The 22325-nt window shown below is 49.5% G+C and overlaps 8 protein-coding genes across 8 annotated transcripts; 5 read left to right on the top strand and 3 right to left on the bottom strand.

The window, feature by feature from the left end:
* Positions 1–55: 55 nt before the first annotated feature.
* On the bottom strand, positions 56–1534 carry MCYG_03893 (trans-acting enoyl reductase; the record flags this gene model as incomplete). The annotated part of the gene is made up of 5 exons (XM_002848341.1): positions 56–749; positions 807–931; positions 993–1065; positions 1125–1272; positions 1345–1534. 5 exons carry the CDS (start codon positions 1532–1534, stop codon positions 56–58), a joined length of 1230 nt encoding a protein of 409 aa, XP_002848387.1.
* A 349-nt stretch (positions 1535–1883) lies between these two features.
* MCYG_03892 (60S ribosomal protein L43) lies at positions 1884–2585 on the top strand (the record flags this gene model as incomplete). The annotated part of the gene is made up of 4 exons (XM_002848340.1): positions 1884–1928; positions 1992–2022; positions 2120–2284; positions 2425–2585. 4 exons carry the CDS (start codon positions 1910–1912, stop codon positions 2486–2488), a joined length of 279 nt encoding a protein of 92 aa, XP_002848386.1.
* A 786-nt stretch (positions 2586–3371) lies between these two features.
* MCYG_03891 (PHD and RING finger domain-containing protein c) lies at positions 3372–5317 on the top strand (the record flags this gene model as incomplete). The annotated part of the gene is made up of 2 exons (XM_002848339.1): positions 3372–3642; positions 3723–5317. 2 exons carry the CDS (start codon positions 3372–3374, stop codon positions 5315–5317), a joined length of 1866 nt encoding a protein of 621 aa, XP_002848385.1.
* A 1331-nt stretch (positions 5318–6648) lies between these two features.
* MCYG_03890 (polyamine transporter 1) lies at positions 6649–8300 on the top strand (the record flags this gene model as incomplete). Its single annotated transcript, XM_002848338.1, has 2 exons — positions 6649–7050; positions 7113–8300. The coding sequence occupies 2 exons, from the start codon at positions 6649–6651 to the stop codon at positions 8298–8300; spliced, it is 1590 nt and encodes a 529-aa protein (XP_002848384.1).
* Positions 8301–8974: 674 nt separating this feature from the next.
* On the top strand, positions 8975–13795 carry MCYG_03889 (bimD; the record flags this gene model as incomplete). Its single annotated transcript, XM_002848337.1, has 3 exons — positions 8975–9388; positions 9457–11118; positions 11189–13795. 3 exons carry the CDS (start codon positions 8975–8977, stop codon positions 13793–13795), a joined length of 4683 nt encoding a protein of 1560 aa, XP_002848383.1.
* A 673-nt stretch (positions 13796–14468) lies between these two features.
* On the bottom strand, positions 14469–17056 carry MCYG_03888 (YlSNF5; the record flags this gene model as incomplete). Its single annotated transcript, XM_002848336.1, has 2 exons — positions 14469–14873; positions 14963–17056. 2 exons carry the CDS (start codon positions 17054–17056, stop codon positions 14469–14471), a joined length of 2499 nt encoding a protein of 832 aa, XP_002848382.1.
* Positions 17057–17735: 679 nt separating this feature from the next.
* Positions 17736–18810, bottom strand: MCYG_03887 (endonuclease/exonuclease/phosphatase family protein; the record flags this gene model as incomplete). Its single annotated transcript, XM_002848335.1, has 2 exons — positions 17736–18589; positions 18762–18810. 2 exons carry the CDS (start codon positions 18808–18810, stop codon positions 17736–17738), a joined length of 903 nt encoding a protein of 300 aa, XP_002848381.1.
* A 469-nt stretch (positions 18811–19279) lies between these two features.
* MCYG_03886 (curved DNA-binding protein) lies at positions 19280–20905 on the top strand (the record flags this gene model as incomplete). The annotated part of the gene is made up of 5 exons (XM_002848334.1): positions 19280–19301; positions 19468–19551; positions 19626–19702; positions 19788–20639; positions 20681–20905. 5 exons carry the CDS (start codon positions 19280–19282, stop codon positions 20903–20905), a joined length of 1260 nt encoding a protein of 419 aa, XP_002848380.1.
* Between the last annotated feature and the right edge of the window lie 1420 nt (positions 20906–22325).

Raw genomic sequence — 22325 nt, 5'->3', positions numbered from 1 at the left:
CTATGCAGCATATTCATTAAAACGTATTCGTCCAATTATTTTGCCCCGGCCAAAATTACTGCTCCAATACTGTAGTCTTGAAGTGTGCACCAGCCTTCTCTAGATTCTCAATATACTCGACTTCCAATGAGGCGGGGGTGAGATATCCCGCCGTAATATCCTGGCCGACTCTGTTACTCCTAGCCAAAACGATGGCTGCCTCGGCAAGGAAAATTCCTGTGAGCACGTACGGACACCCATCATAACGGAAGGATCCAAGGATTCTGATATCCTTTTTCCCCGGCTTGTCTTGCTTAGCAGTCGAAACACCTCTGTACTCAATTGAAAAGCCAGCCTTGTCGTCTTCGGCTACTCCTTCACCAGGAGCATATATGTACCTAGGTAGCAGCCACCGAACAGGGGATAGTAGCAAAACGACGGCCGCAGTTATGAGAGTGAAATGCACGGCAAGACCGGTGAGGATATTGCGGGTTTTCATACTTTCCCAGAACCTGAAGTCCGGATTGAAGAGCTGAGGCATCAGGGAGCTAGTACGGTGAACAATCGCGGTGTCACATGCCTCACAGACACAGGTGGTGCCAACTCCGATGTCTGGAACATAATGCACGCCAAAGATTCGGCGCAGGATAGAGACAGACTTTGGCTTAGCAGGCTTGGAGAGGGAGATACAGTAGGGCTCACTGGATTGAGAATCAATGTTGTCAAAGAAATCAAGAACAGTTGAGAGCGTGCCACCACTGAATTTGCCCCTGCTTTTAGTGTTAGAGATTGTTAACCAACTCGATGAAACTGTGGATGAAGCATACTTTATGTGGTAAAGAGACATTGTCGTCTCGTCTGTGACAACCCCAAATTGATCTTTGATGGACTTGGCCATCACATAGGTCAACAAATCGGCCGGTGCACTCTCAACACCGTTCGCCGATATCAACTAGAATCTAGTCAGACATAGTGCACTCTAAGAAGACACAGTATAGTTAGAATGTACGTACAATTGCGCCGGTAGACTTGGCGACTTCATGGAACCTGCTGACCATATCCCTGACCCAAGGAGCCTCGCCCGTCCTACAGGTAGAAATTCGTAAGTATGAAAAAAGTGGAAGTAATAAACTGATTAACCGTACACATCAACATAATGAGTGCCATTTTCAGCACAGGCCTTCACCACAGGAGTAGAGTGTTTGCGATATGGACCGACACAGTTGATAACAACTTTGGTTTTGCAGGCAAGTGTTTTCAATTCAGCGTCATTAAATTGAACCGGCAGCAGTTCTAGCATAAAATTAGCATCAAATCTTCCGAATACCCCGTCTGGTCGAAGGAAAACAGGCAAGCATATAATACCTGGAGGTTTGCGATCTTTGTTGAGTGCCTGCAGCTTCGTAGATAAATTCTCCAACTTTTCGGAGGACCGACCTGCAATTCCCCATGCAAGGTTGGTAGGGAGACTCTTAGCAATGTGTTCAGCACACAGCTTTCCGGTATACCCAGTTGCTCCAAGAAGCACGATCTCAAGGTCCCGAGGGGAAGACATGCCGATTGAAGTTGGCCAGTGATGTGGACGGAGGAGTCAAAGACAATAAAACGGCTTCAATTTGCAGGACTTCAATATCCAATTACTGGAACAGCACCTCTTGTCTGCTTTTCTTGACCGTTCACTCCGTACTCTGGTGGTATATCCCCTTTTTCCCTGATTTATCTGCTCTAAGATAAGATCTATGCCAAGCTTTAGTGGCCAAGCCGAGGCTTTAATCACGTGGTATAATACATCACGGGATCTCGCCAAGTCTCGCCATCAAGTAAGCGAACACACACAACATCAAAGGAGGGAAAAAAAGTCGCACTTCGATTTTTCAATCATCACATCTCAACTTTCGCTGTCCTTGCATCACATAGCCAGCGCGACAAGATGACGAAGCGCACCAAGAGTACGTTACGAGTTTGTGAATTCATTGCCCTAGGCTGATAGATTTGCTAACTGATTTCTGCAGAGGTCGGTGTTACCGGTAAATATGGTGTCAGGTACGATTTTGCAGAATTTCCTTGACGGGTGAAACGAACTACGCGAAACCGCCAAACGAAGATGGATGGACTCTGAATTTGACCTGGCGATCTATAGATACGGTGCCTCGCTCCGAAAGCAGGTGAAGAAGATGGAAGTCACCCAGCACGCCCGTTACATCTGCACATTCTGCGGCAAGAACTCGGTAAAGCGCACCGCCGTTGGTATCTGGGAGTGCCGCTCCTGCCGCAAGACCGTTGCTGGAGGTGCCTGGACTGTCTCGTAAGTCGATTCCTAGGTCTCTGTTAAAAAGGCTGTTATATGAACTACGAAGTTTTTGGTATTTGTTGAAAGGGGGGGGAGATGCTTGGATGAGTACGCAAGGACTCGAATCGGCTGACGTGGAGGTTCGCAACATATAGCACCGCAGCAGCTGCCACCACCAGATCTACCATCCGACGTCTACGAGAAATCGCTGAGGTATAAGTTTGGGTTTGGAATTAGGAGTTGCTAGTTTTAATACATGGGGATTCTCTCTTGCATTTTCCATATCAGAATAACATATGACGATGACGCCCTCAAAACAGTCCCTCCACACTCTTTTATATGAGCTAGGAGGAGCGCAAAAGCAAAAAGCAACGGATCGAATATAGGTCGCCTGCTTATCTCTATGTCGATAGCACACAAATGCCCAGGCTCAATCCCAAGAAAACAAGGTTCCGGCGAATCGACTGTTACCAATAGATGTTAACGCAATAAAAAGACACAAAATATAAAAAAATACCATTGCTTTACCTGGCCGGCGCCGCCATACGTCCTTGGCTATCTCTCTCCATCTCCTACCTCTCTTTCTTATTAATTCTCTTACCTAGTCCTGGCGACCCATCAACCAGCCGCGTTCCCTCATGGATAATATCTGCCCCCGGCGCGGACTTTTGGCAGCGAAAGCAGCACCTCGTAGTGTCGATATAGAGGCAACCTGTAACCCAGGTCAGTCGAAGCCTCAACCAGTCTTTTTATTTTCTTCCTCCGCTATGCTGCTAACTTGCTACTCTCCTTTACTCCCTCGCTACCCCTGCCCTTGAGGCCGCACCGGGCCTCTTACTAAGCTAAGTCAGGTGATGCTGACCTAACCTTAAAAGTCATGAGTGCAAGTCACGTTGGCCGCGCTATGCCTAAAGCGGCCTAGCGCGCCATCCGCCCAGGCCTTCAAAAAGAACGGCCGCTTGTTCGTCCCCCACAACTTCTTACATCTTGTTTCCGACCTTTTTTACTTGTTGCGCGAAAAGCTGCTCTTGCTCACCTTCTCTGCTCTTCATGCCGCTCACCACGCCTGCAAGCTGCACTCCCGACATCCTTTACATCCACAATGTCAGACACATGTATTGTGTGCTTAGGCGACCTTGGCGAAGGCGACAACCACAGTATCGATGCCGCTGACGTTGTGCCAAGACCAGACACAGAAGAGAGCGACGCCTCCAAGGAGAGCAGGGGCACAGAGGCTGTCGAGGTCGCCCACCTACTTCCTTGCGGCCATAACCTGCATAACGATTGCCTGAAGCCATGGGTGGAACGGGCAAACAGCTGTCCCATTTGTAGACAGAACTTCAATGTGGTCGAATTATTATCCAAGGTCGGAGGTATGTGTATTTCATCTTCCATGCGAGAGACCTCATTGATTGATGGAGCCGGGTGCTGACTCTGTGGTTTCGATTTGCAGGCCCTGCCATCTCGTCATACGTTGTTGAAGATCGCGTTCAGGTTGCCGATATCGATCCATCTATGATAGTGGATGATTTGCTTGATCAACCGGATGACTTTCAGCCGTGCCCAATCTGTGGTGATGACGACAACGAGACTGTGCTCGTCCTATGCGATGGATGCAATATTGCGTCTCATACTTATTGCGTTGGCCTGGATTCCGTCCCTTCTGGAGAATGGTTTTGCGTCCAATGTGAGTCCCGGCGCGTCCGCACGCCTGCCCAGCTCTCCCAATCCCGGAGCCGTCGACGCACCCGGGCAGATCAACGTAGGGCTCGGAATAACAACCAGGTGCATGCCTTTAACTGGGCCCGAGTGTGGCAATCCGTCTGGTACCAGCTCAACCTCGACCTTGATTTTCCATTTGATGACGAGGATGCGGCAGAGCGTATTCTACAGCAACAGAGATACGATGCTTCGGATACGAGAGAGTCTAGAGCTTGGGAACAGAGATCTCGAGTTGCTGAACGGCAAGGTGGATCGAATCGATTCAGGGAAGCCGTCCCTGCTCTACTCGAGATGCGAAGAGGCTGGCCATCGCGCCCGCGGCCTAGAATTCAAACCCCTGAGCCGGAATCTGTGGATGAAATCAGAGCATGGAACGCTTTTGAGCGAGCCAATGCTATTCAAGAAGGGCCAACTCTCAACCGACGAAAGAGAAAATCCCCAACTGCGTCTCCAGTTGAGCCGGAGCCAACTCAGCCGGAAAGAAAGCTAAAACGGCCGCGGACTAAACGCCCAGAGGCCCTGGCAGACATCCTTGACCACGGAGGAGAGTCATCAAGCCGTAGCCGACTAGCCAATACCGATGACCACAGCCTCCCCGGCCACTCTCCACCTTCCGGACCTAGTTTCCTTCAATCCTTACTCAAGGAAGTTGAAGAGTCCTCCACACCCAACGTGAATAATCCTCCATATCGGCTTACCCCCTTATCCTATAACCCTACCAACATAAGCTCTTCCGGCCCATCGTCACCTGCACTATCCCCACTTTCCTCCAGCCGCTCCTCTTCCCGCCCATCATCTATCACACCACCTCCTCACAACCATTCTTCGAACCCCCTCGACCCTGTCCCAAGCGACCCCGACTTCTCCTCTCCAGAATTCTCTCCTTCCCGCTCTCCTCCACCCCCACCAAATCCATTATCAACAGAAAACACAAAACATCCCCGGGGCCGCATTTCCGCCGCCTTCTCAGCCCACCACGACCTCTCCCCTTCACCTCCTCATCTGCGTTCTGATGAAACTTCACCGGCTCGCGGCCTATCTCTCTCTACCAAATCTCGTCTCCAAAAGATGGTCAGCTCTGTTTTGAAGCCGTATTATCGTCGGAACGAGGTATCTAAAGAAGAATATACCGATATCAACCGCAGGATATCCCGCCTTCTGTACGACCAGGTGGATGCTTCTGGTGTTCTTGACTCTGAGACCAAGTCAAAACTCGCTATCATTGCAAGTGAGGAGGTCAACAAAGCAATTTCAATTCTACGGGATCTAAGGTCCAACGAAGCCAGCGATAGTAGTGGCGCGGGATCGGCGCTGGCTTCGTCCTGATCCCTCTTTTAATGAATATATTAACGACCCATCAAGACTGAATGAACTCCTACGCGGCATCGGCGAAAGAAAATATTTGGAATTGATTCATATACACCAGCATGTATTATATTTAAATAATATTAACGAGGCGATTCCTTTCTCCTGTGCATATTCTCATTCATCTTGTCTGCAAACTATCAGCATCTTTTCGTTTTAAAGGCTTACCTGGTCTGAGAAGGGTGGGCTTGTACATACTCAGAAGCTGTTTAAATGTTTGCCTAATTTCGCGTGCATTCTGGTCGTTGCGCTATAGCTAATCGGATAATAGACTCTAGAATACGGGCACGGCGGGCGCATTCTCAGCAGAGCAAATCCTATACATAGCGGCATAAACGGAGAGACGCTCGCCTTTTGACTGCCGACGTTGCAGCCTCACTCAGAAGAACAAGTTGGGGAACCTGGTGAGCTTAGGTACTAGTTATGCGAGCCACTTTTCGAGCGACTGACAACAATAACCATCTTCCTCCAACATGTCGTTTTATTTAACTATCGGACTTACCAGGTTGATAACGTGGGCCGAATCCTCTTAAGTCCGATTGTCAACCTTATATATATGGGACAGCGCTAGTTATGACACCGTCGGTCGTGGGCCGGCCGGGGACGGCATGCCTACAGGAGCTGTTTGGCCCAAGCCTTCATCTGTGCAGGAATTAAATGATAAGTCTGCAGACAGATATGATACGAGAAGCAGTTCATAATAATATGCATCTTTTCGGAGCGAAATGGACATGGCTGTGACGTCATGTCAGCAGGCCCGGAGTTCTTTGGTAGGCCCTTGTCTGTTCGAAAGACCATGGACGAATGATGTTTTATACCCAACTGCATACTGGACGTTGGCTACTGCTGATCTATTTTATTTCTTTTCTAGACTTCCGGGGCTAGAAAATAACTTGTCCTTTTCACCGGCAAACTTCTGCCGGGGTGTATACCTAATATCATGTCCAAGCTACATGTATGGATATGCAACTTACTGTGCTAGCATCCGAAGGATGCGAAGTATCGAGTACAAGCATCAGAGGAACTCTGTTTTATTAATCGATACGCTCCTTTGCGTCCGCACACTCGAGAGGATATGTCATCTCGGGACAGCTGTCGGTCCTGGATAAGTCGGCTCCGAGTGCTGTCAAAGCCCCTGATGCATTTCGAATAGTCCTCTTGGATATATATATATCCGTGTATGTATTCAGTTGTTGGCTAATTATGGATGTGAATAACCAAAGACCATTTCTCTAGTTGTCTAGCTTTCTATTATACTTACGCTACTAGTTAGCATACTCAGTGTGGTATACATGGCAGAGAATACAAACGCATCTTACTCGATGGATCCAAAAACCCAGCCTCATGGCTTAGAAGCATCTCAGAATAACATCAACTCATCCGAAGAGTCGGCCTTAGGCGAGAGAGACCTTGAAAAAGGGGAAAGACCCGGATCCATTGTCTCGCCTCCACAATCAATACACGATGAACCTCCAAAGAATCCGGATATTGTGACCTGGGATGGCCCTGACGACCCCGAGAACCCAAGGAATTTCAGCCGTATGCGAAAATGGTACATCACTATGATGCTATCCCTCTTGACCTTCTGTATCACCTTCGCGAGCAGCGTCTTCAGTCAAGCCACGGCGGTAACGGCAGAGATTTATGGTGTATCAGTAGAAGTTACTACCCTTGCAACGAGTCTTATCGTATTGGTGAGTGCATACAATATGATGCCTGCCGGTGAAGCCAAAAAGGTTACTAATTGGGATGAAAGGGATTTGCTCTTGGGCCTATAATCTGGGGACCCCTTTCCGAAGTATATGGTCGACGTCTTCCCATGCTCATCTGCTTTATCATTGCAGCTATTTTCCAGATTCCCGTTGCTGTAGCACAGAACCTCGCAACTATCCTGATATGTCGATTTTTGGTCGGAGCATTTGGCTCTGTTACTCTTGCAGTCGTTGGTGGCGCTCTGGTTGATATTTGGGAGCCTGTTGACCGTGGCATCGCAGCAGCTGGTTTCTGCGCCGCAACATTCTTGGGACCGACTGCTGGGCCGATCATTGGCGGCTTCATCGTCCCTTCACACCTGGGTTGGCGATGGACCTCTTGGATTACACTCATCATCGATGCCGCTGTTGGACTTGCTGCTGTTTTCACCCTTCCCGAGACCTTCGCACCAGTGATTTTACAGAATCGAGCTGCACGACTTCGATACGAAACGAAGAACTGGGCTCTCCATTCGACCCTTGACGAATCACCCCTGACATTCAACGATATAATCAATAAATATCTAAGTCGTCCGTTTGAGATGTTGATCCTAGAGCCAATTCTCTCTCTAACCACCCTCTACCTTGCTATCGTTTACGGAATCCTCTACCTCTTTTTCTTCGCCTACCCAATCTCTTTCCAGGAAGTCCGAGGCTGGAAACACCCTGGTGTCGCAGCTCTTCCATTTATTGGCCTCGCTATTGGCATCCTACTGGGATGTGCTGTTCTCATCTACATAAGCAAACATCAATACGCGCGAAAATTCAAAGCAACCGGACGCCTTGTTCCAGAAGATCGTCTACCACCTATGATATTCGCTGCCTTCACTCTACCTGCAGGCTTGTTCTGGTTCTCTTGGACATCATCACCACATATCACATGGGTGCCCCAAGTGATCGCTGGTATACCCATCGGCTTTGGCTTGATCATCATTTTCTTGCAAGGCATTAACTATGTCGTCGACGTCTATCTTGTGTATGCCAATTCAGCACTGGCAGCGAACACATTCATCCGCAGTCTTCTGGGAGCTGCCTTTCCTATGTTCGCCTCACAGATGTTCCACAACCTTGGAGTTGCATGGGCTGGCAGTCTGTTGGGCTTTATAACGGTGGCCATGATTCCTGTTCCCATACTGTTTTATGTATACGGGGCTAGAATCAGGGCTATGAGTCGCTTCGTTCCGAAAGTGTGAGGGTATATACATTTTTTGTATTCTTTTCTTCTCTCATCACTAAAAAGCGGAAAGGTTGGGTGTTCATGGAGTTTTGTATGTATGCATATATGGACGGTGTTCTTTTAGATTTGTTACCAGCTTTGACATAATTATCATAATATATATCACATTCCTACCTCAGCCATTCTTACTCTCTCCTAGAATTACTATTGCATATATTGAATATAAAACGCTGATTTTTAAGCTTCAAAACGGTCGATACCTAATCACGTGTAAAGCCGCTCACGTGATATACTATTTGGGTTACATAAGACGAAACGCGCTCGCGCATCGAGATAACTTTTGAACTGGGCAAGCTTGAACGAGAGTAAAGAAGCGGGTTCCGCAAGTTGAAGCTGATAAGTACGGCTCCTCGTGAGGTATATTGGGATATCTGGTCGGCTGTGTTGAGTTGTTCAAGGCTCTCTCACTCCGGCATCTTCGAATCTGTCATAAGCGTACCCCAAGGGCGCCCTGGGCCAACACCGAGCTGGACGGTGAAGGAGCCAACCATCCGCGAGCGGAAAACTTGACACTTCATACTACGAGGGCCTTCTCCAGGGGGGCGCATGGTCGATTGAATCCCGTTAAACCCTAAGAGTACTATTTTATACCATCTTAGAGCTTGGTCACCGTCAGGAGCCCGTAATACGATGCCCGCGCGCACAAGACACGCGAAAGCCGCAAAGGCGCCGGCCAAAGTTGTAGAAGAAACTGTGGATGTGGAAGAGGAGGAGGAGGAAGAAGAAGAACAATCTGCGCAGGAGCAGGGCGGGAATACTTCGTTGCACCAACTTCAATTTAATCAGACGCTCTCATGGCGGGCTGGGAAGGCTATACCTGTTGCACACCTCCTCCAACGCCTTGAGGAACTAGGTTCTGAATTGCGAACGCTAGATCAGGAAGATACAGATCGAAGCTCATTGACTAAGGTCTCACAAGAGCTTGCGGAAGGACACCTACTGGGACATAGGGATAAAGGTGTTCGCGCATGGACAGCCTGTTGCGTTGTTGATATATTGCGCTTATGTGCCCCCAATGCTCCTTTTACCGTCAATCAATTAAAGGTACTTATATATGGCTCATCTTTTCATATACATTGTTACCGTGACTTATCCTTTTCATGCGATTATAGGACATCTTCACCTTGATCGTGACCTCGATAATACCCGCGCTAGCAGACCCGTCCAATGCATATAATGACCAGCACATATATGTCCTTTCATCATTGGCGGATGTCAAAAGTATTGTGTTGCTTACAGATGTTCATGCACCCGATACCTTGATCCTTCCCCTTTTCTCATCATGTTTCGATATAGTATCAGGGTCCTCAAAGGCATCAACCGGAGAGGATTTAGCCAAGAACGTTGAATATGATATGACGAGACTTCTTGCCCCAATTATTGACGAGGCACCGAACTTAGCGCCGGAGGTGATTGACGTGATTGTTGCACAATTCTTACGCGTTGATCCTCGAGCTATAGACCAGTCGTTAGCTACCTCCGCTGGCAAAGGTAAAAAAGGTGCAACTGGGGTTATTGACGCCAAACAAGGCACTCTATTAATGAAAGACTACCCCCCGGCTTATAATATGGCGAAAGCGATATGTAATGCTTGTCCGGAGAAACTGACAAGCTACATCAGCCAATACTTTAACAACGTTATCCTGGATGCTTCTGGCTCCTCGGGCATGAACGGGATGAAGCAACGCCGGAATAGTTTGGACGACTCGGAAGACGAGGGAGAGAACATTAAGGATCTGAACAAGGCCCATAGATTAATACGAGAATTATGGCGAGCTTGTCCTGATGTGCTGCAGAACGTCATCCCCCAGCTTGAGGCCGAGTTATCCGCAGACTCCATATCTCTTCGTCTGCTCGCAACACAGACTATCGGTGATCTAGCAGCTGGCATCGGTATTGCAGGTCCACCTGCCGATCCGCCCATGGACCCTGCTGCTTATCCTCACCATTCATTAAACGAGGATACGGAGGCCCTCTCACCAGTGAATGCTCTTCTAACCCCTATATCTCCTAAGCCCTTTTCACAAGTCCATTCCTCGACCTATGAAAGCTTCCTGACCCGCCGCCAGGATAAGTCTGCTTCCGTACGAGCCTCCTGGGCCACAGCCATTGGAAGGATACTACTCACTTCAGCGGGAGGTACTGGGTTGAATACTGCCGCATCAAAGAGCTTAGTAAGCGGACTTACGAAGGCCCTTGGAGATGCTGATGAAAAGGTTCGAATTGCTGCGGTAGAGGCCATCGCCAAGTTTGGCTATAAGGATGTCATCAAGAAACTTGGAGCTGACGGCGGCCTTTCCGCGCCAGATTCTCTTCTTTCAGTGTTAGCAGAGCGAGTCAAAGACAGGAAACATGTGGTACGTGAACAAGCAATGAACGTGCTGGGCAAAATGTGGGCAGTTGCATCGGGAGATATCGAAGCAAATAACGAAGAGGTTATAACCATCCTTAAAGACGCACCTTCAAAGATTTTTGACGCTTATTATACGAATGACCTTGATCTTCAAGTACTGCTGGACCATGTGATCTTCGAGGTGCTTTTGCCCCTTACTTACCCTCCAATAAAATCGAAACAGGCCAAAGGAAAGCCCAAGACACCCAAAGACAACCAGGGCAATGACTCCGATGCAGATTCTATCCGCGCTCGCCGCATACTCACATTAGTCAATGGACTAGATGAAAAATCAAAGATTGTATTCTTCGCTTTTCAATCCCGACAGTTAAAAATGGGGGCTTTCATGGACTTTTACCTGACTGCATGCGAGGAGTACAACGTAAGTTTCTCCCAAACAACCTGACAAAGTAAAGATGAATCACTTTTAGGTTAACATGCATAATTGATAGGGTGGTGTTATGGATGAAAATGAAGAGGCTGTTAAAGCCAAACTAACAAGAGTCATTGATCAGCTCTCTAAAATGCTCCCGGAGTCCTCGCGAGCTTCTGCAGATCTTTGGAAATTTGCGAAGATGCACGATAGGCGCAGTTACCATCTCATCCGGTTCGCCATGGCTGCTGCAAGCGACTATCGTATTGTAGCCAGAGCCATAAGAGAACTCTCTAACCGCGTTTCCTCAAGTACAACTGCAACTACAACCATGCTAGAATCCTTGATGCCTTTGATATACCGCAGCAGCTCTTTGATTTTCAACAGAAGCCACATACCCTGTATTATGAAAATATCAAGAACCGATGAGCATGGATTGGGCAATACAGCGCATGAAATTCTCCGAGAAACGTCCTCACAGAATCCAGAAGTGCTTGAAACTCACGTTCAAGAAATGTGCAAAGATCTAGAGTCACAGGCTCCCAGCGCACAAAACAGTGACGATCCGAGTGTTGAGGAAATCCTGAAAGCCTGCGCTGGATTTGCTAAAAAGTTACCTGCAAAACTCCCAACTCATAAGCAATTTCAGGTCGCTCTCACCAATTACGCGATGTACAGCTCCTCCCCGGTTGCTGCAAAGTGTGCGGTTTCTATAATTATGGCAACCGCAGAAAAGAAAGAAATGTATGCACGAGATCTAGTTAAGAAGAGCATTCAAAAGTTCAGCTATGGATCAGACCATTTCCTCACGAAATTGGCGGCTCTCTCTCAACTCACCCTCCTCGCATCTAAGGAGATTGATCGGGAAGAAGATACCATCCTCAACATCGCTACCGATCAGATCCTATTTAAAAACCGCAACCCAAAAGCAAAATCTGGATACTCATGGTCTGAAGAGGTAGATGAAGAGCTGCAGGCGAAGGAGTGGGCTCTCAAAATTCTTGTGAACCGTGTCCGTTCAAGAGATCATTCTGACAAGGACGAAGATTTCAGGCAATATGCAGACACTGTCTATGCGATCCTAAATACTCTAATAGGGAAACAAGGAGAGCTCTCCAAAACCAATGATACCCCTTCCTCACAAAAGTCTAGGCTTCGTCTGCTAGCTGCAAATTTAGTAGTTAAACTCTGCGCCTCGAAAACGGTCTGTGACCGGATGTTTACCCCCCAGAATTTCAATGCCATTGCACTAGTGACCCAAGATCCTCTACTCGAAGTGAGACGAGGGTTCATTGGGCAAGTCAAAAAGAGACTTGTACAAACACCAAATCTCAATCCCAGATGGTACATCATTACGTTCCTTGTCGCATTTGAACCCAACGGAAACCTTTATGATAGTACACTCACATGGATCCGATCAAGAGCCTCTTTCTTTTCCCGCCGACCAAGCACTTCCGCGGCTGGCCAGGACCAGCAATCATCTCAAACGACGATGGAGGCTCTCTTCGCTCGTCTTCTCTCTCTCCTTGCGCATCACCCTGACTACCCACCTGAATCGTCTGACGAAGCTACCACAGTTGATGACCTACTTGATTTCACCCGATATATCCTCTTCTATCTCTCCGCAGTTGCTAATGAAAATAATCTCTCCTTAATTTTTCATATTGCACAGCGCGTCAAGCAGGCACAGGATGCAATCTCAGATCCCGATATGGCCCCAATTATGTCAGCGCGGCTACATACCCTTTCAGATCTATCCCAAGCTACCATTCGGATGTTTTCAGAATGTTATTCTCAGCAGCACAAAATCGGAGGAAGTGGTGGTAGCGGAGTAGCTAACATCCTTCAAACATTTCCAGGAAAGATACGACTTCCAAGCAGTCTCTTTGCAAATATACCAAGTCACCAAGTAGCTCAATCAACGGCCGAGAAGAACTTCCTGCCTGAGGAAGTTGAAGACAGATTAGACCGTGTTGTCCGGAAATTCATGAAACCAAAGACTTCCTCCAACTCTGTAGTGGCGGGAAAGAAGCGAAAGCTCGAATCGAAATCTAACAATAATAATCAGGCTGCCGGTGATGATGATGACGAAGCATACGCGAATGGGGGATCGTCAAAAAAGGTACGAAAGGGGGGAAATCAAACATCCCGAGCTGTTCCCATACGCCAGAAGGCAGCTGGTGGCGATCGTTCAAAGGAACCAAGACGTAAGAAAACGAAGGGTGATGATGACTGGGGCTCTGAAGCGGGTGAAGATATCCAACCTTCACCAGCAAACCGACGGAGGAGTGGCAGAGGTACAAAGAGGATGAACGTCAGCTATGCCGAGGGTGACAGCGAAGAAGACGATAGAGAAATGCAGACGTGGAATGAACGGCCGACACGAAAAGGAAAGCAATCGGAAAGAGTCCCAGATTCGGTAGATGAAAGTGATAATGACGGCTCCGAAGAGGATGAAGATGATGATGAGGATCAAGATAACAAGCCACCCAAAACAGCTGAGGACACCGAAATGAGTGATGTACCCCAAGACCTATCTACTCCAGCTGTATCTTCATCCCCAGCACCTCAGCTATCCTCGCCGCTTGCTGATACTCCAAAGCCCAAACGAGGGCGGCCTACAAAGTCTACATCCAAGCCATTGAAAAATAAACCTGGCAGGTCTAAGAAAAGCACCAAAGCATGATCCGAACATTGTGTCTTTGTTAATGCTCACCATGCCTTTCTTCTTTTCCTTTTATGTGCCTCTGGTCTCTCCGCATTATCTTTGTGTGAATATATACATATGTGTCTTTTTCTGCTGCTCTGATTCCTTCTATTTGGCCTTAAGGCCGTCTGTATTTCCTTGCAATTTAGTTGCTTGTAGTTAACAGTACATAGCCTACGGTATTAGATGCTTCCAGGTTCAATAAATTCCTATTCCAAACAGCATTTCCTCGACGTTCAAGGGATACATACAACCTAGCAAGGAGATATATCTGTCTGAACGACTAATTACTCGAATTTACTCATGTCCATCATCAAGGGGAACATCTCACAAGTTACTTTGATTGAAACATCTACACCAACTCCCCTCAGTAGCCTGGAACAAGGGTGCGAGCATCCCATTCTAATAACAAGGAACCAAAAAAAAAAAAAGTATTAATGGAAACATTTAAGGAGCGTACAAATATGCATGATGCCAAGATATTGAAAATCCGCTCGAATTCCGTCGAGAACCCACAAGGAAATAAACATGAACACGACCACTGCCACGGTTGTAGCCGAGTATGGAAACCAAGAATGAAAACGTACTGTTGTCAAGGGAATCTAAAGGACGATTCGGTCCATTTGCATTATTATTTTAATTCATTATTGCGTTATGCGGCACCGGTTGAATCGCCTGTCGCCTGTCCGCTGGAAGAATCGGTTTCTCTTGCTGTGGCGTTGGTTGCTGTGCGCCTTGGGATAGTGGTGCTGCCTGAGCCTCCTTTTGATTCTCTGGCTAGTCGTGCTGCAACGGCCTCCTTGTGATTTCTGTTTTTGAGATGGACTTCAAAGTTTTCAACTGTCATTGCTGGGCCGGGGGTATAGAGTTTTCCAGGACAGTCGTTACATCGAATTCGAGGGAAGTATTTGTATGGTAATTTCTGCCCGGGATGTGTCTGCGCAGCGTTGGGGATGGGTAGGTTTGTAATTGGGTCCACCGCTGTATAGCGCATTGTTCCTTCAAAGGAGTCATTGGGGTATTGCCGTTTCAGGCCTACAAGGCCTTGGGTGAGCCACTGGGGGGGAGGTGGCTATATCATTCTCGTTAGTCAAGCTTGTTATAATAGAAAAAGGGACATATTTAAAAGGATGGAGGAGTACTCACCGGCTGGGTTCCTGGTGGCAATGGATGTGGCGCATCAATGACTCCATGGAATTGTGGTGGGTTGATTGGTTTCTTGACAGCTGAGCCTGGCTGGCCTTGAGAAGGCGGAGGTCCCATGGACCCACGAGTGCTAGATTTCCCTGTAGGAGTAGTCGACGGTCCGCCAGGAGATGCCGTATACTGCCTTGAGCTAGACTTGAGGTCACGAAGGAAACGGCGTAGCTTGTCTGGATTTATCTTTAATCGGACAATGAGGCTTTCGGGGGCTTCTGAGCTCTCCTCTCGATAGTTTTGTCGTCTAGCGGAAGTTCTCGTTTCGTGCGTGTGAGTTACGGTTGTCTCTGGGGTGGCAGAACGACCCATTTGGCCTCGTATGGCTGACTGGGCCATAGAAGAAGCTTGCCTCATTCCCCTTGTCCTGGCGGTTCCCTGGCTGAGACGAGACATGGCCGGAGATCCAATGGAAGACTCTTCACTCTCGGAAGAATCCGAGTCATCCAGACCATCGCGGTGGCCGGCTGACGTCCTACCACGTCGGCCGGTGCTCGATCGTTTGAAGAGTCGGCTCTCTTCTATAGAAGACGCGCATCCAGGTATAACCGAGGAAACGACCATGGTCCGAATTGTTCGTTGGCGGTCCTTAAGCTCGGGAAGGATCGGTCCGCCTCGTCGGTTGACACGCTTCTGTCGTCGTTGTTCACGGGAGATAGAGCCTTCAGTCCGATCGAGCTCAGCTTCGTTAAGTTCGTAGAGATATGGGGTGTATTCCTTGGCGACGTTAAAGGGGCGGAAGGTAGATGGGATTGGAGATGGCTGGAATGCGTCTCTCAACTCTGGATCGTCGATAGGTCGTCCATCGAATGGATAAGCGACTACGTATAGACTCTTGGTAAACAGTTGTACCTGCTCGCGGATAGAATGCGCGATTGCAGTTGTAAATTCCCCGGGTAGCGACAGGTCCTGAGACATTTGGATTGCAAACCCTTCCGGCGAGTTATGCGGGTCATTCAGCTCCCATTCGAATTGATCTATCAGCGTATGTTGCCCGATGGTGATATTCAGTTTTATCAGAACTCTCAGCTCGTCATTCTTGTAGGCAGAATACGGCAGATGTGGGTCCAGAGGTTCGTCTTCGATAAAGACCTGAGGATAGAAGTCGGCTAGCTGCTCATGGATGCTCTGGGTTATTTGCCGTACCAGAGGACCGCAAGACTCGAGCGGCAGGCCCAGATCTTCCACTAGCTTCTCAGAAAAGACGTCCACGGGGGTGACGCGATCATGAAGATTCCATGTAAACGTATCCCGCACCTTGACCTTTTCCCAATCGATATCTAGCCGAATTGGAACGAGGTGTTCGTCCTGGTCGGATTGAGTGAGCATGTCCTCTCGCGGTATCCGCAGCTCTTTCGCCTTCCTCCCGCCTGGCCGCCTTCGGTTGGAAGGGTAGAGAAGCTGTGGATGCTGCGACCTGAGGTCCGTCCTGGGGTTGCCATAGCCCTCATAGCCCGGCCCGAAGATGGCAGCAGGATTCATCTGCCTCTCTTGGTTGAGGGCAAGGTAATACTCCCTTTCCTGGAACTTTTGTCGAAGGATTTCCTGGCTGGTGTTCCTCGTTGCAGCGAGCGCGGAATGGCCCCATTCCCGGTAAAGGTAATCTTCGAGGAGGACCTTATCGAGCGGAGTCTTGCGCGGCAGGCCATCGTTCTCCACTGCGGGAGGAACAGACTGTATAATCGAACCGGAACGAGACCGCTTCCGACTCACCCCGTTTCCATTTGTGACGCCAGCGTCTGGCGGAGGGGAGCTCGAGCTGCCGGCAGCGGGTCTGACGGCGTCCTCGCTATCCGCAGGCTGAGCTGAGCCGTCCGGTAGCTCCGAAGCACCCATTACAGCTCTTGCGTTCTGTTTCCCTTCCAAGATACCTGCCGGTATGGATCCGTTGTGTGATTGCTGTTCCTGTGGCGACTCTGTCGGCTGCTCGCCCGACTGCTCGAGCTGCAACGAGCTGCCGGCAGCGCCTGCACCTTGCGGTGAATCCATCAGCGCAACACCAGGCTGGACCGTACCGTCCTCGGAATTTTCTGGCCAAGGCATGGTGGGTTGAAAGTCGATGTATGTATGTAGTCGCTATCTGTAACAAGCTGGCTGACGCCTTTCAGTCCGCGTCCAACACCCGGTATAACATCACAAAACACGAAGCTCCAGTGAAGACGAAGGGGCAAGACGGTACAGATTACAGAGATCAGGGCATACCGGAATCGCGCAGTGAATGCGACGTGAGAGAGAGAGAGTATCCCCCGAGGGCCCTTCTTGACGACGCGGTCGAAGGCGGACAAGCTTGCATCCAATGAACGAAGGGGCGAGGCAAGGAAAAGAGAAGAGATTCTAAAGGTCAGGAATTGGCCTCAGTCAGCGAGGAGAAACACCGAGATGCGATGCGAAACTTGTATACATCATTCAGCTTCTTCTTCTCCTTTTTTTCTTCTTCTTTTCTTTGCTTGTTTCTTCGTCCAAAATGTTCGCTTTTTCTTTGCGTGTTTGAAGAACGCAAAAAAAGTGTTTCTTTGCGCTGGGATGACTAAGCGCCACGTGTTGCTGACTAAGATATAAAAAAAAAAGGAGATGGTTTTTATATACGGAATATACAGACATACAGACGGAGTATACAGAGCATGCAGAGTATATGGCTATGGACTAAGGCATGGGATACGGACAGCCTGGGCAGGGGCGGATAGCGCCCGGTGCCGTAGAGATGGTAGAAAAGAGGAGGAGACTATTTCAGGGTCACGTCGGCGACGACGGCGCGATGGTCAGAGTTGAAGATGCCGTCGTCGAACTTGCTTGGGAGGACGGCATAGCCGTTGAAGGCCCAGGGGAGGGCAGAGCCCCTCTTGGGGCCAAGCATGACATAGTCGATACGGCTGCCGGGAGTTTTGTCCTGGAAGTCGGTGAAGGAGGCCTCGTTCCCGTAGTGCTTCGCCTTGGGGACCTGCTTGTAGGCGTCGACGATGGGCGAGCCGGGCTTGGTGAACTCCTTGTACGCCTCCTGGTTCTCCTCGCTGTTGAAGTCTCCGGCCAGGAAGTTGCCGGCGATGTCGGAGCGACTGCTGAGGTACTTGTCGATGAGTGCGAGGATCAGCTTGGCCGACTCGTAGCGTGCCTTTGTGCCCTTGTGGTCCAGGTGGGTGTTCATGGCGAGGACGGTCTGGTTGGACGCGCGGTGGCTGAAGACCCCGACGTTAACGATGCGGATGGTGGCAGCGTCCCAGCCCCTGGACGGGACCGTGGGCGTCTCCGACAGCCAGACGGTCTCCTTTTCCATCAGCTCCCAGACTCCAGGGCGGTAGAAGATGGGAGAGTACTCTCCGCCCTGTCTGCCGTCGTCTCTGCCCACGCCAATGTAGGCCCATTCATCCTGGACGTGCGAGTTGAGGCCGGAGAGGACGTCCTGGACCTGCTTGTGCAGCGCTTCCTGCAGGCAGACGAAGCTCTCCGGGCTCGTACGGGTGTGATAGTCGAGCTCATTCACAATCAGCGGTGCTCGAACACTCCACGGCTGCTCGCCCGCGGACGGCGAGGTGGTTGCATACCGAATGTTATGCGTGAGGATGCGGAAGAGCAAGTTTCCTAGCTTCATGTTAACGCCTGTCTATCGAATACGAGGATGCAACCAATATCGCCAGCCGACTGCTTCGATGAACAGAACGAACAAAGAGACAACCGGGAGCAGAGAAGGGAGATTAAATAGGGAGAGCCATGCTCGACGTCCCCCATCGTCTCCGTCCCTCTTCTCTCTTACCTCCTTTTCCTCCCTGGCTTTCATTCAGATATACCACAGCGCGGGTCATGACGTCCATGTGCCGGAGTGGTTGGTTCTCTCGTAAAGCGGTTCTTCTCTGATCCTGGTCTTAAGAAGAGAGACCGAAGCCTGGGGGTGAGCACATCCATGGACGGTTCGACTCCGTACTTCATATGTACTTCGTTTTTACTTCGGTGGTTGCAGTAAACAAGGTCCATGGCAGGTGTGGAAAGGTACTTCTTGCGCCACCAAATGTTGGTGCACAAAGAAGTACTTCTGCATCGACGTCATTGGGCAGGAAAGGTAGAATTTCCCACAATTAATCCCACTTCGTTTTTCCCCCTCCGAACAAAAAATAAAAAAACAAACAACCCCACCGAAGAGGAAGAGGAAGGTAATATTAGAAGAAGAAGAGAAGATAATCCTAGCTTTGCACTCTTGAAGCTGCTGCTCCGTCTAGTCGACCTCTTCGTCCCTCCGTTTTGTCGTTGCTGGGTCGTCCAAAGTCGCCCGTCGATATGGCCGAAAACACAGAGATAGGTCAGTTACTACCAGCCACCCCCCAGCAAGTAGAGATGGGAGTGCTTCTTCCTGCCGTCCATGGTCGATTCTATAGATAGCCAGTATTTGATGCTGCCTGGATACTCTCCGCATGTTTATATGTTGTAGCTTGGTATGGGTGAGCCATGGCTAACGGATATCCTAGACTACACGCTCAACAACCCCGACACTCTGACCAAGTATAAGACTGCCGCTCAGATCTCACACAAGGTTCTCGAGGCTGTTTCAGGTGTGTGTGCGTGTCTGGCGAACAAAGCATGTCTGTATACCCGCTCAATGAGCATTGTTGACTGGAGATAATAGGATGGTGTGTCGAGGGAGCAAAGATCATAGAGCTATGCGAGAAGGGCGACAAGATGCTGGATGAGGAGGTGGCCAAGGTATACAAGGGCAAGAAAGTGTCAAAAGGTCCGCCTCTCTATATACCCCCCCTTGTTCCCCCTTTATACCGGGCCTTTGTTGTAGAAGAAAAGGGGATTGACGATTGGAGCAGGGATATCTCATCCGACCACCGTCTCTCCCAGCTCGTTTGTGACTCCATACACTCCGCTCACGTCAGATGCGGCGGAAGCTGCCACGGAGCTCAAGGCCAACGAAGTCGTCAAGATCCAATTAGGTGCTCAGATCGATGGATTCGGAACCATAGTCTGTGACACTGTCGTTGTTGGAGGAACCGTCACCGGCCGCGAAGCCGACCTGCTGCTGGCTACCTACTACGCCAACGAGCTCCTGCTCAGGCTCATGGTTCCTCCCGGGCTCGTTGCTCAGGGAACCGAAGAAGAGAAGAAGAAGGCTGCAGCCGAGAAGCCGCCAACCCAGGCCAAGATATCCAGCTTGCTCGAGAAGGTTGCCAAGGCATATGACTGTACAGTGGTCGAGAACACCACCAGCTGGCTGTTCGAGCGCAACGAGATCGAGGGAGCCAAGAAGATCATCGTGGCCCCTGGAACCGGAGTCAAGGGAGAGGGTACCCCGGAGGTCCAGGAGGTCTGGGGAGTCGAGGTCGGTCTCAGCTTGGGATCCGGCAAGGTGAAGACTCTCGAGCACAGGCCAACCCTGCACCGCCGCACCACCACCACCTACATCCTCAAGAGGCCCAGCTCCAGACAAACGCTATCCGAGATTGTCAAGAAGTTTGGAACCTTCCCCTTTAGCTTGCGCCAGCTGGACGACGAGAGGGCCGGCAAGGTCGGTGTCGTCGAGTGTGTCCGCGGAGGCGTCGTGCGCCAGTACGAGCCTGCTGGAGAGGCAGACGGCTCCCCTGTTTCCAGACTACTAACCACTGTCGGTACGTTCCCTTTGCTTTTTACTCTTTATGTGTGTGTATATATACTGACCGGCAATCAGTCATTACGAAGAATGGCCTGAGCAGGCTGGCTGCTCCACCACCTCTCGACCTGGAGAAGGTCCAGTCTGACAAGAGGATCACAGACGAAGAGGTGCTGGCCATCCTTGAGCGCCCACTGGCCAAGTCTACCGGATCCAAGGGTAAGAAGAACAAGAAGAAGAAGAAGCCGGCCAAGAAGGTCGTCCAGGAGGAAGAAGACGACGACGACGACGACGAGGACTCTGACGAAGAGTAAACAGCACAACCATACAGCTTCTACAATGCTCTTCTACCGGAGCAGTGCGTACTCTGGACTCTCCACTCCCCCTTTTTGTGCTTAATTGCTTCATATGCTTCAGGTGCTCTCATATACCTCCTAGGCGCGAGTTACCTGTCTCGTTGAAGTTGTTGATATCAGCCTCTTTGATAACCTGGCCTTTCAGGGAGAGTCGATGACCTGTTTTATCCTCCTTTTTTTTATTATATCTCCTTTTTTCCTCACGGGAGAGAGCTCCTCTGTTTGTTTAAACGAACAAGTATTGCACAATAGCAAATGAAGACCTGCCAGGCAAAAAAGGCCTGGTAATATATCATACAGATCATACCAAATCATACATATCACTACCCCCTGATACCACAAGCAGTACCAGACGAAGTGAGGCCAACCTCGACTCTTTGTCCTGCCTTATACACCCACCTGAGCCTCCGCCGGCGTCCCCCTTGGCCTCACTTTGGCCAGAGACTCTTCCAGAACAGTAGCGTATATCAAACTAGTAAACAAAACGTCCTCCGGCCTCCCCTCTAGATCAACCAGATCAACCAGTAAAAACGGTCCTCTTCTCACTGTGTTGCTTGTCCTGATCAACTCTTTCACCTTGTTCGAAGCTGATAGAACCTCCTGGGCAGAGTTTTTCTTCGTTTCTTCTTCTCACACGCTGGAAAATCCCGAGCATCAACACAGAAAAAAAAAATCAACCTATTTCCTAATCGGGAACTCCTCCTGTTCTTCTATAAAATCTCACTTCTTCCTCTTCTTCTTCCTTTTCTCTTCTTCTTCTTCTTCTTCCTCGCGTACAGCAGCAGCTTCAATCACGATAATCACCTTCTCGACTATCCAGCTCGTTACTCTCGTTGATATCTTCGTCTCTTGACTCTCTCTTCTCCCTTCTTCTTCTCACGCCGAACCCCCCTGGTATCAACAACGTCTCTCTACCAACGACAAGACGCGCCTTCGAGCTGCCTGTCTTCCTCCTTACAAGACATAAAACCTCTTCCATCCGGTCGAGAACGGCCAGGACTCTCTCTTCTCTTTACTCACCATATCAAAGACCTAACCTCCGTCCTCATCCTCATATCTCCTCTTCACAGAGTCGAGATCAACTCTTCTCCCTCTCCGTGTCAACAACAGGCCTAGACAACAGGACTTGTTCATATCTTCTTCTCTCTCTTCTCCTCTATCAAGAGACTATACTGTCATCCTCTTGTCCTCTCTCTCTCTCTCCCTCTTCTCTACGCCACAAGAAAGAGCCTATACAGTCATCCTCTTTCTTCATAATCTTCTTCTTCTCTCTCTCTTTCTATCAAACAGAGCCTATACTGTCATCCTCTGTACTTCCACCTCTCTATCTTCCTTCTTCTCTATCCTACTTCTTCCTGCCTACATCCGGAGGCAACCC

The sequence above is a fragment of the Microsporum canis genome, genomic scaffold (assembly GCF_000151145.1).
Source record: "Microsporum canis CBS 113480 supercont1.3 genomic scaffold, whole genome shotgun sequence".
NCBI classification, from domain to species: domain Eukaryota; kingdom Fungi; phylum Ascomycota; class Eurotiomycetes; order Onygenales; family Arthrodermataceae; genus Microsporum; species Microsporum canis.
The sequence above is the reverse complement of the archived record's forward strand: the minus strand, read 5'-3'. Positions and strand labels throughout refer to the sequence as shown.